Consider the following 15,919-nt stretch of genomic DNA (forward strand, 5'->3'; position numbering starts at 1 on the left):
ACTTAATTAGTATCTCGCGCCTGCGTGTTTGGGTAAGGTCGTCTGATTGGCAGCGTTACTTTAATTACCATCGCCGCGCGCTCCTATTCCGACACCTGAGTTGTCACCTGGCACCTATTCCCCCCCATCCCTCTTAACCCCCGTCCCCCCCACCCTCCTCCCATCGGGGGCCCGTCGAGTTACGGAACGAATCGGCTTCTCCGCTCCCGAAAATTCCAAACGCTCGCGTCTTTTTCTAGCGAACACGTTCGTCCCTGCCGGTAGAGATGAGTGTGAATTACACCACCGGCACCTGTACGAGGCTAACAACAACAACAATGTATATATATACGCAGCCCCTTAACATATTGTCTTGGTTTTAACGAAATGCTTTTTTTTATTATTATTATGGAGGAAGAAAAAAAACCCGGACAGAATTCCACGCCGAACAAATGTGCGCGGGCTGTTTGCAAGAAGCCAAGATATAAACGTGACTGCCAGCCAATACCCCAGCTAGCGAGCCACCGGGGAGCTCATCACGGCTGCTGAAATGGGGGGGGGGGTGTGGGGAGCACCGCCTTCCACCACCCCCGCCGCCCCCTGCTTCAGGGAAACCCAGGCTGTATAATTCAGCACGCATTATTATTTGAAGGAGAGTGGATGCCGCTGCAAAGGAAATGAGGCTGCACGTCAGTCCAAGAAGCGTTTTAAAAAGGTCTGTCCCCGAGTGGATACTGCCGGCTGTGCGCGCGCACACACGCGTGTGCACGTGTGTGCACGCGCGTGTGTGTGTGTGTGCGCGCACGCGTGTGTGTGTGTGTGCGTGCGTGTGCACGTGCGTGTGCACGTGCGTGTGCACGTGCGTGTGCACGTGCGTGTGCACGTGCGTGTGCACGTGCGTGTGCACGTGCGTGTGCACGTGCGTGTGCACGTGCGTGTGCACGTGCGTGTGCACGTGCGTGTGCACGTGCGTGTGCACGTGTAGCGGTTAGCGTGCTGCGCTACGAACTCGGCGGCCCGATTTACATTCCTGCTCACGGCCAACGCCAGTGACGATTATCTGAACCGGTCCTGGGCCTCCCCTAGGTCGACACAGCCTCAAATGAGTACCTTGTGCGGTGTGTAAACATCGCCACTGGGTGAGACAAAGGCGGCCGGGCGTGGTGCTGGCCACCCACCCCCTCGTTTGCCGTACCGGCCTTCATTTCTGCTTGCTTCGCTAATAGCACTTGCCGCAGCAATCTATTAAGGCTAGACGGGGGATCTTTGTTTTTGTGTGCGAATGTGGTGGTGGAGCGTTGACGCTGCGGTTAGCGCGCTGCAGCTGCGATAGAAGGCGGTTCGAGTTCCATTCCTGGCCAAGGCATCGATCGATCGGTGGCGAGCGATATCAGAACTGGTCCCGCACCTCCCCTAGGCACGGTGGTATCACGATCAGCACTGGGGAGACAAAGGCAGCCAAGTGTGATTCTGCCCCCCCCCACTCCTGTGTGTGCCTTCATGATCATTAGAGTGTTCTCTCACAGGATTTGCCACAACACTTGATGTCGGATGCACGGGGGGTCGTCGTGGTGATGAAGCAGTTGGCGCATCAGATTGTCGTAACATCCTGAGTTCAATCGCTGTCCACAGCGATTCATGTAATCACCGTGGACAGCGCTTGGTTTAAAATACGCCCGGCCCTAAGATATCAATCCACTGCTGGAGGAGGACCCTTCCGGGTCGTGGGTTGTGGACTGTGCCCCACCACCACCACCACGAGCAGCACCACGGTGGAAATGTTTTCCGCGCTGCCCCCTCGGCTGCTGTATCTGCTGCCCACAACGTTGCCCGCGCTGCCCCACGACGGTCGGTGGTGCGTGGTGGTCCCTCGTCAATCCGAGCACCGTCCGGAGGTTGAGCCTCGCGACTCGATCGAGTGGGGAGGGGGGAGGGGGGCTGGGGGTGGCGCGCTCCGGCTCGTTCGGTCTGCGCGCTCGCTAACGACCCGGGCGTGTCTGTGGTGCGCCCCGCGCAGCGTACGTGCTGCCCATCAAGGAGGAGAACGAGCTCATCCTGCAGCACTGCGAGCGCGTCAAGCAGCAGGCCGAAGAGGAGGTGGAGAGGCTGACGCACATCTGCCAGGAGCAGGCGGTGAGTCGACCCAGCGCAACGCACACGCACGCAAGTTCACGCTCCATCGTGCCGCGCTCACTTGCGCACAGGTGGACAGAAACTGGCCCTGACTCCCGGACACGCAGCTTTACCTGGGCCCGCCTACCATCAAGGTCGTTAATAATTGAAAGCACAAATAGTAAAGCGGAGCTCTGGCCTATTAATGGTAACGTAGACCTTGACCAGGACCTACATCAACAATGCAGAGATGTAGGTCCTGCTGAAATTCCATACACCTCTGCTGCAGCGGGCGGACAGAGAATATGGCATCTGTTGTAGGACTGCCCTGGTCTGAAATGATTAGGATATGTGTACACAAGGAAAAATATCCCCCGTATAGCCTTTACAGACTGTCGGGGCAAGTGCTGTTCGCGAACATCAATGAAGGTCGGTACGGCACACGAGGGAGTGGGTGGCCAGCACCACGCCCGGCCGCCGAGTGGAGATGTTTACACACCGTCCCAGGTACTCATTTGAGGCTGAGTCGACCTAGGGGAGGCCCAGGAGCGCGTTGAATATTATCCATTGTTATCTCATACTCGTCCACGCGTCATCGCTCGCTCACACGCGCACACAAATGCGCTCACTCACGCTCGCACGCCTTGAGAACGCATGTGTTTTTTTTGTTGACGGCAAGGAGCAGAGATGGCTGCGCGCTGAGTAAGTTGTGGTCGCGTCGTCCGTACCGTTCCGTTTTGGCCAACATCTTCAACACCGGTTTCAAGAGGTGCATTTTTATTTTATTTTATTTCAAAACGTCCGTGGGGGGGGGGGACATCGATTGCATCCTTCATGGCTCCGTGTTCTGCCGCTGGTCACAGCTTCCAGATTTATGCCCTCGCCGCGCCGTAATTTGGGACCACGCTCACAGGAGTCAGGTGAAGAACGTCGATATGCGCTCTTGCACACACACACTCACACACACACTCACACACACTCACACACACACCCACTCATACGCACACACACACACACCCACTCATACGCACACACACACACACCCATACGCACGCACACACCCATACGCACACACACACCTGTGCACACAAGGACAGCATTGATGTCACTACAGCGCTTGTACCATGATATGTAACACTTTGAGGCCATGTGTCGTGTCGAAGGCTCGCTGCTGGCAGTGGGTCATGGCACAGACCGATGTATTTGGGTTTACCAACTAGGACAACTTTTGCTGCATTGTATTTATCTTGATTTGCAGCTTTCGTGACTGCAGGAATCCATACTCTTTGGTTCTTTCGGTAAAGTCACGTAGGTATAAAATAAAATAAATCACGACGTTTCGATCGCAACACAAGCGGTCGTCTTCAGGCGGAAAAAAATATAATGTAGCAGTGGAACTGCTGAACGGGATCATATTTTGTTCCGCCTGAGGACGACCGCTTGTGTCGCGATCGAAACGTCGTGATTAATTTTATTTCATTCCATACCTACGTGACTTTACCGAAAGAACCAAAGAGTATGCATTGTATTTGTCCGGCACTCTGTTCGTTGTTGTGAGCGTCGCTCCTCTGCCCTCCGCTGTTGCTGGAGGGCGGCTACCTCGAACCGTCCAGTCGGGTCCTTGAACGAGCCTCCTCCTCCACAGCGCACAACTCAACTGAATTCCCTGACGTACACAGAAGGAGAACCTTGGCCGTGTAGACAGCCAGAGGAAAGGATGAGGGAGCTCTCAGCCATGGTGGGAAGAGCAAGGGAGAAGGAGCCACCCTGACACCGAGTGGGAGTGAAACTTTGCTGATGTCGGCTGTCTGATGGCCACCTGCTCGAGACGTGTGGCCTCGCCTCGAGGCCATCGTGGCCCTCGCTGATGCCCAGAGGGACATTCCGTCGTCCCACATCCACGGGGGGCGAACGTCAGACCGCTCGCTTGCGTCGTGAGCGCGCTGCGTGGCTACTTGCGCACCGCCTGTAACCCAGGTCTTGCATGGCCGTATGTAGCCAACCGTGCTGATCGGAGGTGCGGGGAAAGGACAACAAACTAAACACAAAAAGCAGTTTAAAAGAAATGAGATTTCAATGCAGATTTATAAAGCGTTCAGCTCCAGTCGCCTCCTGATATCGGAAGGAAGAGCGTTCCAGACGGCCGCAGAAGCGCATCCGAAAGCGCGCGATCCTGTGACCGCCTTTGTTGGATGGGCAGCCAAAATCCGCTGCTGCTGCTGCGAGGAGGCTGATCGGAGTTCACGTGATGATAGTTTATGCTCCTTGACGCGATCAGCAGCGAGGTGTTGTGGTTCTGCCGCGGCAAGCGCTTTGTGTCTAATGAGAGCCCGGCGGCTGTGGCTGCGGTGGTCGTGGGGCCAGTTTGCCGGCCGACGCGCGTGAGATTCGAGAGGACGCGAAAATCGCGGCTGTCCCAAAACGTACTGGCGGCCGGCCGCCGCGTCGCGCGTGTCCCTGTGTTTTTTTTAAGCGCTCTCTTATTTACGTCGTCCCCTGCTAAGGTGATGAACATTTAGACTGACAGCGTTTTAGCCGTCGCGGCCACAAGCTTTGCGATGCGTCGCTGCCGTCGTGGTTTAAAATAATGGAGACGTTTCTGAGAAATGAACAAACATATATACAGAGTGGGCGGTAGTGCTGGTGGTGGCTTGGCATTACTTATTATTTTTGTGTTATTGCTCCATCGTGGAAGTCGCTTGCTTAGTGCTGCCTCCGCGGTTCTGACACTTGCGGCTGAGGGCGGGCGAGCCGATTTGGAGGTGGCGACAGGGGGGACGGGCTGCTGGGCCCTGCTACTGTTCGCCGGGCAAACACACACTGAACGGTCCTTCCCGTGGCATTTATTGACGTTAAAATCGGAGTAATAACAACGACGCAAGGTGGGGCCGCAGGAGACAGGACAGCAAATCCATCGATAATGTGATTTGTACTTGCGTTATTGCCACGTCTATGCTCTCCACCTTCATCAACCCGTCACCGACCAGCTTGTTGAAGTACGCTCATATAAATACTCTTAGGTTTTTTCGGTAAAGTCACATAGGTAAAAATGAAATAAAAAAATACTAAAAGTAATGAATGAAATAAAATTAAATATAAATCACGACGTTTCGGAGGCAACACAAGTCTCCGTCATCAGGTGGGACCGTCACAGCTAGATTTGCTGTATCAAGTGAGGCAAAGATTCCAGGATACAAGTTCTTAAATACAAGTTAAGGGGGGAGGAGGTAGGGAGGGGCTTATCTGAATGTGGTAGCCAATGAATGGAACGTATGGGGTGGGGGGGCGGGGCTAAAAGGGAGTGCATGTGGAACTGTTGGTGCGCCTGTTGGTGCACATGCTAGAAGAGAACGAAAATGCCCACGGTCATATGAACCCCAATAAACCCCACGACCTGCAACGGGCTTGGGGGGAGGCCCTCATCCAGCAGTGGATCGATAAAAGGGGATATACGCGTACAATAATGATCTTCGAGCGAACCCTTCTCAAGCCGTGTAGGTCACGGGGCGTTTTTTTCTACCTTGGCTGATTGGTGCAGATTGATGATGGCTAGCGGGGATGAACCTGGACCATTTCAATTACCGTTCACCACTGATGATAGCCGTGACCGGGAATTCCGGCTCATATTTCCAGGTTCACAGCACGGCGCACCAACCACTGCAACACCGCTATACGTCTGTTCATTAGTCATTGTACCCAGTGAAATGTAGCTGAAATTTAACTTTTTATTGATTTCTTTTTATTGAAACAGGTAAGGCCCACAGCTGTATAGCTCTTGATCAGAAGCGACCTAGCCAGAAATTATAGCTCAACCAAGTGGCTTATATGGACATCTATAGCATCCAAATACTCTAAATGCCTGCTTCTAAATGTGGAAGCGGAGGACCCGGAGAAAAATCCACGTGACCATGCGGAGAGAGAGAGACACGCGAACTCCAAATATACAGCAGCAGGCGTCAGGGTCGGGCTCGAACCCACGACCCCCTGTATACCAGACGAGGTAGTTAACGTCTCCTAGCCACCGTGGCGCCACATTGTGTGCGAGTATTAACGAGCTGTTGTGCAATGCCACAATTGCAGCAACGCAGAGGGAGACGAGGAAAGAACTTGAGTCTGCACTTGAACAGTGGCAGAGTCGACAGCTCGGATGGCTGGGGAAGGGACATTCAGACCACCGAGTGGGGGGGGGGCAGAAGAGAACGAGCGACCTCCAGCTGAGCGAAGGTTGATGTTCGAGAGTTGGCACAGATAGGCCAGAAACCTACTTGCAGTGCTGCATTCTACTGGATTTCTCACATCACCACTACAAGGCGGAAACGCATTAGAGGAGGAGGGAGAGGGAGAGAGAGAGACGGCGTGTGTGTGCGCGTCTTTCCCTTGATGTATATATTCACCATATGCAGGAGTAAATCAGTGGGGACCCTCCGCCCACTGATTTAATGCGAAGACTTTTAAAAACCAATATTTAACTCGCGTTTGGTCTCTGCAGTACTGCGGCAAGTGCGGTGCATTCATTGTGGAGGTGGCTGCAAGCCAAGGGCTCTCACTGGGTGTCCCAGAACGCCACAGTCCCCTGCTGTATCTGCACGCACATCCCAGCTAAGAGTTTTGCCAGTTTATGCATATATGTGTGTGTGTTTACGTATGTATGTTGAACTTCTTTCGCGCCGTACACAGCCAACCGTGCTAATCGGAGGTGCCGTTTTGAGAAGGAAATGTGTAGCTTGAATAGTCAATTAATAATCTTTATCCCCTATGGGACATGAGGACACGTGCCCCTTGAATATTAGCAGAAAATGAATGGCATTTGGGCAGGACACGTCGCCGGATCGGGCTGATGGCCGGTGGTCGAGACCTTAACGGCGGAATGGCACCCAGATGAGGGATCGTGCCGAAGTGGACTGCCTCCCACAAGAGATTGTGATTGCATAGCGAGGCGCTCATCCAGAAGCAGATAGATCATGGCCACCGACGACGATGACGGGTTTGATCGTTGTGTGAGCACGACAACGAAGCCTCGAATGTGCCTGATCTTCTCGGGCACGTGAGAGCCCAAAGCAGGATTGAGCCTGGTTCGTACTTGCCGAAAATCCCCTGGTTTTGTAGATTTTGGGCTGAGAGGTGGCCTCGAGATGGCAGCACAGCAGTAGGTTATTGAAGCCACCTGTGCAAAGCCTTGAGTGTTCTCCCCCCATGTATGTGTCTATCTGTGTGTTTTCTCCGGGTAGGGGAGCGGTAATGTAGCAGTTAGCGCACTGCGCTATGAACCCGGCGACCCGAGTTCGATTCCCACTCACGGCCAACACCAGTGACGATTATCTGAACCGGTTCTGGGCCTCCCCTGGGTCGACTCAGCCTCAAATGAGTACCCGGTGCAGTGTGTAAACATCGCCACTGGGGAGACAAAGGTGGTCGGATGTGGTGCTGGCCACCCACCCCCTCGTGTACCATTTCGGCCTTCATAGGTGCTCGCTAACAGCACTTGCCCCTACAGTCTGTTAAGGCTATACGGGGGATCTTTGTCTTTTTTGTTTTCTCCGTGTACTCGTAATTATGCACCTCTCACGGACCACATCACCCAGAACGAGCCTGGATATTGCTTACACTGGACTGGGCATCTGTGACAAAGAGCTTCCTAGTTCATCGGATTCCTCCGCCAGTCTAAATAAATAGTCTGAGTCTGCTTGGATGGGCGTCCCCTACTGCACGTTAGACAGGCGCTGCAGGCCGCTACGGGGCGACGTTGCCAGCAGCAGAGGGCAGTGCATCCACAATCCATCGTTGTACCGTACTATGCTCCAACATCTATGCTTCCAGCGCTCTCCATCTCACACTGACCGGCGCGGTGGCGACGTTCGGTCAAATAGCCCCCACCCCCTCCACCGTGACCCGCACAGAATGTTATATAGCGCTGCTCATCCAGCAGTGGATTTGACAGAGAGGGTCTCTGCTGCGTGCGGGCGTGCGCGCGTTCACGCCAAATCCACGCGGTCTCGCTCGAGCGGCGCACAAATCCGCGCGTGCCGCTGCACGGCGCGAGCGGTGAAAGCCTCTCGCGAGCGCCGCTCTCCGCCGATTGATGCGGCGTGCGTGGAAGGGGCTTGCACTGCAACAACGCGTGCTCGACGCGAGACCTTCCCGATGGTTAACGAAGCAGCCCCACGAACGCAACGGTGAGCGTCGCCATTCGCGTTCCTTTACCTCCGAACGCGTCTAAGCGTTTTTTTTTAAGGCCGTTAATATTTAAAAGCCACTTCTTTGGCTCTCGGCAAAGCTTGATCCGGACTCTCTGGCGCACCCTAACGAAGTAATTATTGCGCTCGCGGTACGGCACGGACCGACGGAGTAGCACAATAAACCGCTGCAAATTTGCAGATTCGGCCGCCTACCCTAGCCTCCTCCCCCTCCCGAAATATCTGCGGCGTCGTGGGAGGAGCGCGGACGAGCTGCGGGCTGGGGGGGGTAGCGACGAGCGGCGCGCGGGGGCGGCATTCGCCGCGTGCGTGAGTGAGTGCGGTGGGGAGCGGTGGCGTTCAATGTTTGCGGGGAGGTGGGGGGGTGGTCGGGCGTCACTTGAGGGGTCGGACATCGTCACGTGACTGGATCGGGATCGTGGCGGAGGTCTGTGTGCGTGTGTGCGTGCGTGCGTGTGCCGGTTATCTGAACCCATCCTGAGCGCCGAGGTCAGCTCAGTCTTAAATAAGTGCCTGGTGCAGTTTACAGACATCGCCCCTGGGGAGACGAGAGGCGGGCCGGTCATGGTGCTAGCCACACCACCACCACGTGGTGTGCCACGTTGGCCGTTCATGGTTGCTCTATCGGTGCACTCACCCTAACAGTCTGTTGGGAAATCCAGAGGGAGAGTTTTATATTTACTATCACTAGTCCTACCATTGGCCCTAACCAGCTAGCCCAGCAGCTACTATCACTAGTACTACCCCTAACGCTAAGCCCACGTCTGGCGCATTGCCAGGGTCCCTCATCACTTTTCAGTTTTGTTGTGGCGGTCACCATGCATCCTGAGATGGCAGACCTCGGGAGTTGGCCACGTGGCATCATCATCATCGTGAACGCCACCACTGACAGATTCCGCAAATGCCTTCAACCGAGACCAAGGACGCACGCGTGGTAGCCACTTTGTCTCCTCTGAGAACACATTTTGGCGGAGTTGGGATCCGTGCCGGCGACGTTGCTGCTCGGCCAGTCGGGTGGTCGCAGCGGTCCTGGCAATGATTGAGATTTTCGCGTGTCCGATAGCTGCCACCGTTTACGTATGTATGTGCGTATGTTGAACTTCTTTTGCACTGTACATAAGGGCCGTCCGTAAATGACGTCACGCACCTGGGGGGGGGGTCAGACATTTGTGACGATGTGTGACGAGGAGGGGGGGGGCTTGAGAAATGTGGCGTCACATCAAAATGCGCAACTTTATATAAATATAGACAACACGTACTACTGAATTAAATAGACTTTTTAATAAATGTTTTCTCCTACAACATCAGAGTGCAGCGCCACATTAAATACGCACTGCAATGACAATAGTTTAAAGCGATTTGAAGCATGTTTTATTTTTTTTTGGGGGGGGAGGGCAGAGCTTTTTGACGTCATATTTAAGGGGGGGGTCTAACACCGTGTGACGGGGGAGGGGGGTCAAAAATAAAATAAAAATCACGACGTTTCGGAGGCAACACAAGCTTCCGTCTTCAGGTGGAACCGTCACAGCACGATAGCTGAATCAGCTATCAGCTATCGTGCTGTGACGGTTCCACCTGAAGACGGAAGCTTGTGTTGCCTCCGAAACGTCGTGATTTTTATTTTACTTTTATTAATTTTAATTTTTTACCTACGTGACTTTACCGAAAAAACCTAAGAATATGAATCCTTGCAGTCACGAAAGCTTCAAATCTGGAATCTCATCATTCAGTCCACGTTGCCAGGGCTCGTCGAGCCAAACGACTTAGACACAACGACTTAGACACGGCACAAACAAAACTTCCGATTAATTTGTCGCGCGCCTGCCACAGACTCGTCGACAGACGGCGACAGTGTCCCTGGCGACGGCTGGAACACTCACGTGTGGGGGGAAACAAAGAGCTTCATAGCTTATTGGATTTCCTCGAGGATAAATCGATATTCTGGTTCTGACTGTCCAGGGTCCTTCTCCTCCGCGTCGCCGCGGCTGCCTCGACGCCATTAGCACACGTGGTAATAATGGGGCCTTTCGCGATGGATTAGCCTTAACGTATACCGACGGTTATCGTGACAGCGTGTGTATCATCCTCATTTCCATCGTGAGTGCCGGGTAGATTGTCTTTTAATGTCCTCGCTCGGTACGGCTCTGCCATTTGAGAGATATTCATTTTGGGGTTTTGCAGATTTTTTAATGAGATGATGGCTCCCCCCCCTTCCACCTCTTGACTCAAGAGGTGTTGGCCAATTTCTTGCAAGAGTTTTGAGTTTGCTGGATTTTGCACGTCGGTATGTACAGCATGTGAAAGCAACTATAGCAGTTCTGAAGAAATGCGTTTGCAATCTGAATAAAGAAGTTTTCAAATTCTAGATTTGAAGTTTTCGTGACTGCAAGGATTCATATTCTTTGGTTGTTTCGGTAAAGTCACGTAGGTAAAAATTTTAGATAAATTAAATCACAATGATTTAATTTATTTTGAGTTTTCAAATGATTTGAGTTTTAAAATCAAGTGCATCAATGGTATTCCTCAATGGTGTACCAACTCCCACCGATGTGCCTGATTCATCAGAAAATATCAGTGACGTCTCTTCTCGTGACATCACGTGCTACCAAAAGTGACGTCACGTGCCATGCGGGGACATCCACTTTGTGAGCACAAAATCACGTAAAATTGTCGCATCATGTAAGTGATCCTAAACATCTAAAAATATATATCTGAAATTGCCCTCAATAGTCTAAAATCCGTCATGTTAAAATTCTAAACTCATCTCCTGTATATATATATCTTCATATGTCTTTAGTCTTGTCCATGTGATTAAGCTTTTATTATAGTGTTATCTTGGCAACGATGGGATGTAAACGGTGTCTAAAATTGTCCCTGTTGAGTTAATCCATTAGACTAACATAACGCGCATGCATTATTAATACAGAAGCCTGGTCTATGCATGTGTAGTTCGTGTGTTTGAGGTCGCAAATCTGTCTGTAAAGCTCATTTTTTAAATGTAGATAAAATTACGATCAGTTTTTGATAAAAAAAAAGAACTAGTAGCTAACACACTGCGCTACAAACCTGGTGACCTGCTTCCGATTTCGGGGCACAGCTCGCATCAGTGACGAGTGACATCTGCATGTACGTACCGTACGTTGAACTTCTTTCACACCATACGTAGCCAACCGTGCCAACCGGAGGTGTGGCAGAAAGACAACAAACTAAAGACAGCAAAGACAAAAGCAATGCTCTTTTAGTGGTACGTAATTTTAATGTTATTAAGCAGAAATACAAAGTGAGGAGGTCTACCGTACGTTGAACTTCTTTCACGCCATACGTAGCCAACCGTGCCAACCGGAGGTGTAGCAGAAAGACAACAAACTAAAGACAGCAAAGACAAAAGCAATGCTCTTCTAGTGGTACGTAATTTTAATGTTAAGCAGAAATACAAAGTGAGGAGGTCTACCGTACGTTGAACTTCTTTCACGCCATACGTAGCCAACCGTGCCAACCGGAGGTGTGGCAGAAAGACAACAAACTAAAGACAGCAAAGACAAAAACAATGCTCTTCTGGTGGTACGTAATTTTAATGTTATTAAGCAGAAATACAAAGTGAGGAGGTCTTCCTTGCGGGATGATAGCAGCAATTTGTTTCATTACGAGACGCAGCGCGCGGCGGTGACACGGCCCAGCGCTCGAGCGTTCACCCTTTTTGGCAGAGGTTGCCCCTGTTCGAATCGTGCAGGCCACCCTGGTCATTGCTGCGGGCGGCATATTAAACGTAAAATAGAAGCTGTCTGCTTGACAGTGTGACGTTGTAGATCCCCGCAGGTGCAGGAGAATGACATCAAAGTGCTGTTAGCGAGCAGCACCTATAAAGGTCAGCACGGCACACGAGGGGGTGGGTGTACAGCGACACGCCTGGCCGCCTTTGTTTCCCGAGTGGCGATGTTTACACATCACACCAGGTACTCATTTGAGGCCGAGTCGACATAGGGGGAGGCCCAGGACCAGTTTATATCATCGTCAATGGTGTTGGTGGCCGTGAGCGAGAATCGAACCCGGGTCGCCCAGCTTCGTAGCGCAGCGTAGCGCTCACGGCTACACTGCCGTTCCCCACACGCACACGTGCACGCGCGCACGTGCACACGCACACGTGCACGTGCGCACGTGCACACGTGCGCGCGTGCGCACGCACAGATCACAGACTTACGGGGACGTGCCAGCTGGGCGGTCTGTTGCACGGACACCGCGACCATCGTTCCACTTGTGCGACCTTTGACCCCGCGAGTCACGCGCATCTGTCGCGCGTCGCGAGCCCTCCTCTCCACCGAGTTGCAGAACACTCGGAAGCACACGGCGTTTCGGATGCACGCGGGGTAATATTAAGATCTGACATTTTTAAATAATTCACTGCGACTCTTAAACATTAATGTCGAGTCTTTTTTTCTCGTCCTGGTCGGGGTTTTTTCCATTACCTCTCATGTCGGCAGTGTTTCATGCATGCTCAAGCCTTGGGATGTATGTGAACAGAATGTTTCATTTGCAGGCCTTCTAGGCTTCAGCCGTTCGTCGTCTAAATATATAGTTTAGTTTTTTTTTGTCGTACTTTATGCACTTCCATTTTTCAGCAGTGTACAGAGAAGTCGTAAAACTCCGCTTTTGAGAGGATGCTTTTTGGGTGATTGGATAGGAACACGCCGCTCATCGCTGGAGGTTGGGCGATGCGGATCAACATCTGATGCACGGTTGACGACGATCGCAAGACGATCCACGCTGCAGCTTTGCGGTGAACTTTACACCATGTATTGTTGTGTTTAGTTTGTTGTCCTTCCCCCACACGTTTGGCTACGTACGGTTGCAAAAATAAGTTCAACATACACAGCACGGAACGCGTCCGGAACAGTCGCCCCTTGATATCCACTTCCTCGCAGCGGGATGACAAAGTTCATTCCACATCCGATGATGTTCTCAAGCGGCATATATACAAACTCGATCTACGTATACCCTTTGCAAATGCTGCTATTAACCATACGATAGGGGGGCATTGCTGGAGGTTAAATGTGGCCCAGCAACATGCAAGGGAGATGTTTCACTTGCCAAGGGATGCCATCCGTTGCAATTACTCAGAATTTGAATATGTTATTATACTGGAGGAATTCTTTTTCACGGATATCTAGTAACGGAAGCACTCATGGGTTCCCATTGCGAGCGGCCACATTTTACACGACATAGTCTCCTAATCCGGAACTTGCCACGGGAAATTCAAACTTCTCGCACGCCAAAAAAAGAAACCCAACTCTCGGCCCACGCCGGTGTTTCCACAGCGCTCGTTCTCATTGAGACGAGGCGTGAGGGCCTTCTCCGTGCTCAATAGAGAGCGCGGTCGGGGGGGGGGGGCGGGGGGCCCGAGCCATGTCACCGTTCTGTGGCAGGGCACGGTGCATTTGTAGCAACAAAGCCCAGTTAATGTCAACCCTGCGACAATCCGGCACTTGTTTGTGTGTGTGTCTGTGAATCAACCCCAGAGGGACGATGGGGTTGATTTCACCTCCGGACGGGGTAAAAATAAAATATTTTGCGAACGCGAGCACGCCACGCCGATTTGGCGAGCCCAAAAAACCCTCGGCTACTGCAACGTAAAATCGGAATTGGCGTTTTCATTATTTATATATATACGTGTGTGTGTGTTCACCGTCCCGAATGCACATTGGGTTCCGGTACCGCGTGTGCACGCACACTCACGTTTTGTCCGGCTCCTAATTGACTCTGTGATGCTGCTGATTAAGAGACGCACTGGCTCGGACGTTCACCGCTGTTTCGATCGACCCCAGCACTGTTTGCGAAGTTTTTCTGCCCCCCCCCCTCTCTCTCTGTCTCCCCTCCGCCTGGGAGTTGCTGATTAATCACCGCTTCATCATTTTCGACTTCACTAAGTCGACTGCAACAGGCTTAGGGTGAAATGGCACTCCCCCCCTCCCGTCGTCGTGAAGAGAATACGAAATAGGGCGCAGGCTTTACCTCCTCCGTGCCACCTATTAAACGAGGGACGGAGGAGATTTGAGGTGAGCTTTACCTGGCGGCTCCCAAATAACAACAACAACGACGACGACTAAAAAAGAGGCAACGGAGAGGAGGAGGAGGAAACACATATTAACACGGGAGGAAAATATATTTCGCTGCCCGACAATTTCACTGCGGTTGTAAGGATTTGTTACGTTGCACGCCTTTTAAATGAGCTAATCCATAGGAATTGACTTGGGCAATAAACACAGATGAGTGATACAAATGCGGCAATAAAAGACTTGGGGGGGGGGGGGGCGGTGGGGCGGTTAAAGAACGCCGCCTGATTTGCGTCACGTGGGATGATAATTCGTCAGGCAATTTCGCCTGCCTGGCCACGAGACGGGAGCGGGCGGGCGGGCGGGCAGGCAGGCAGGCATGCGGGCAGGCGGGTAGGTGGGCAGGCGGGCAGGCGGGTAGGTGGGCAGGTGGGCAGGCGGGCAGGCAGCCGCCGGCTTGTGTAATTTTAGCGACATATTTAGCACACACACACACAGAAATTGGAGGGGGGAGGGGGGGGGCTCTTTCGCTCCGTCTCTCTCGCTCTGTCTCTCTTTCTCGCTATTCCTTCCGTTTATATAAAAATAAATCAACCGGCCCCCGTTGCGCGCTTGCGTAATTGAAAATAGGAACCTCGTGCAGAATTCATCGCGCAGATGTGTGGGATGGTGGAGGGGGCTACTGGATCATTGATTGAGGGGGGACGGGGATATTGATCGGAGCCCGTAGCCCGGGATTTGTGTTTATGGCGTGCTGATTCGGCCGTGTTTAGCATGTTCTGTTTCAGCTCTTTGCTGGCTCCCTTGGGGGGAGGGGGGGTGGGGTGGATGTGGGGGTACCGGTAGCAGCCCCCCTACCGAGCTTTGCTTGCCACATCGCCCGTTGTGCTGTGTAATAAACACGCTCTGGGGAATTCATGCTGGGGGGGGGGGGGGGTAATCATTACGGAGCGTGCAAGGAGCTGCGCTCCTAATTGGAGGCCGTGCCACGCGGCACGCGTGGGACGTCGATGCATGGCGCTGCGCCGTGAAAAAGAGCTTCATAGCTCATCGGATTCTTCCAATATAAAACATATTCTGATTGCACAGGGTCGTTCAGATGTCTCTGAAACGGATTTTTGTTGTTGTATACTAATGAGGTGGGTAATGCAATGTAAGCAATACAAGTGTATTAAATATCATCATGAACATTACATCTTTCAGAACAATCTTTTCGAACATCTTTCATCGAATGTTTCTAGTTTGTCATCTTTTATGAGCCCATACTCTCACTACAAGCCGTTCTTCTAGAGCACGTGACCTCGTATCAGCCGTTTGAAATACATAAGTAATGGGTTATTTAAAACAGAAATAAATAAGCAAAGGAAAAACAATGTTAGGAGTCAATCAATTGAGGGGTCACAAGACATATAGGCCACCCTGTACAACGGTGCCGAACTTCAGGATGGATGGTGGAACAGTGGCGCAGTGGTTAGCGTCCTCCGATAACCACTGCGCCACCGTTACAATCACACCCCGAACGCGTTCTCGATTTTAAAGTAGCTTCTAGCAAATGAGCGTGGAACGTTGGTCCAGCGGGTTCAACGA

At 52.2% G+C, this 15,919-nt stretch overlaps 1 protein-coding gene across 3 annotated transcripts in view; it reads left to right on the forward strand.

The window, feature by feature from the left end:
- Positions 1-15,919, forward strand: part of TMEM266 (transmembrane protein 266) — a 238,300-nt gene that overhangs the window by 180,569 nt on the left and 41,812 nt on the right. For all 3 annotated transcript variants that reach the window (XM_078854911.1, XM_078854913.1, XM_078854914.1), the window contains one exon: positions 1,997-2,112. In XM_078854911.1, coding sequence (XP_078711037.1) covers positions 1,997-2,112 — 116 coding nt within the window. The remainder of the gene's footprint in view (positions 1-1,996; positions 2,113-15,919) is intronic.

Source organism: Lampetra fluviatilis, chromosome 3 (assembly GCF_964198595.1).
Source record: "Lampetra fluviatilis chromosome 3, kcLamFluv1.1, whole genome shotgun sequence".
In the NCBI taxonomy this organism is placed as follows: Eukaryota; Metazoa; Chordata; class Hyperoartia; order Petromyzontiformes; family Petromyzontidae; genus Lampetra; species Lampetra fluviatilis.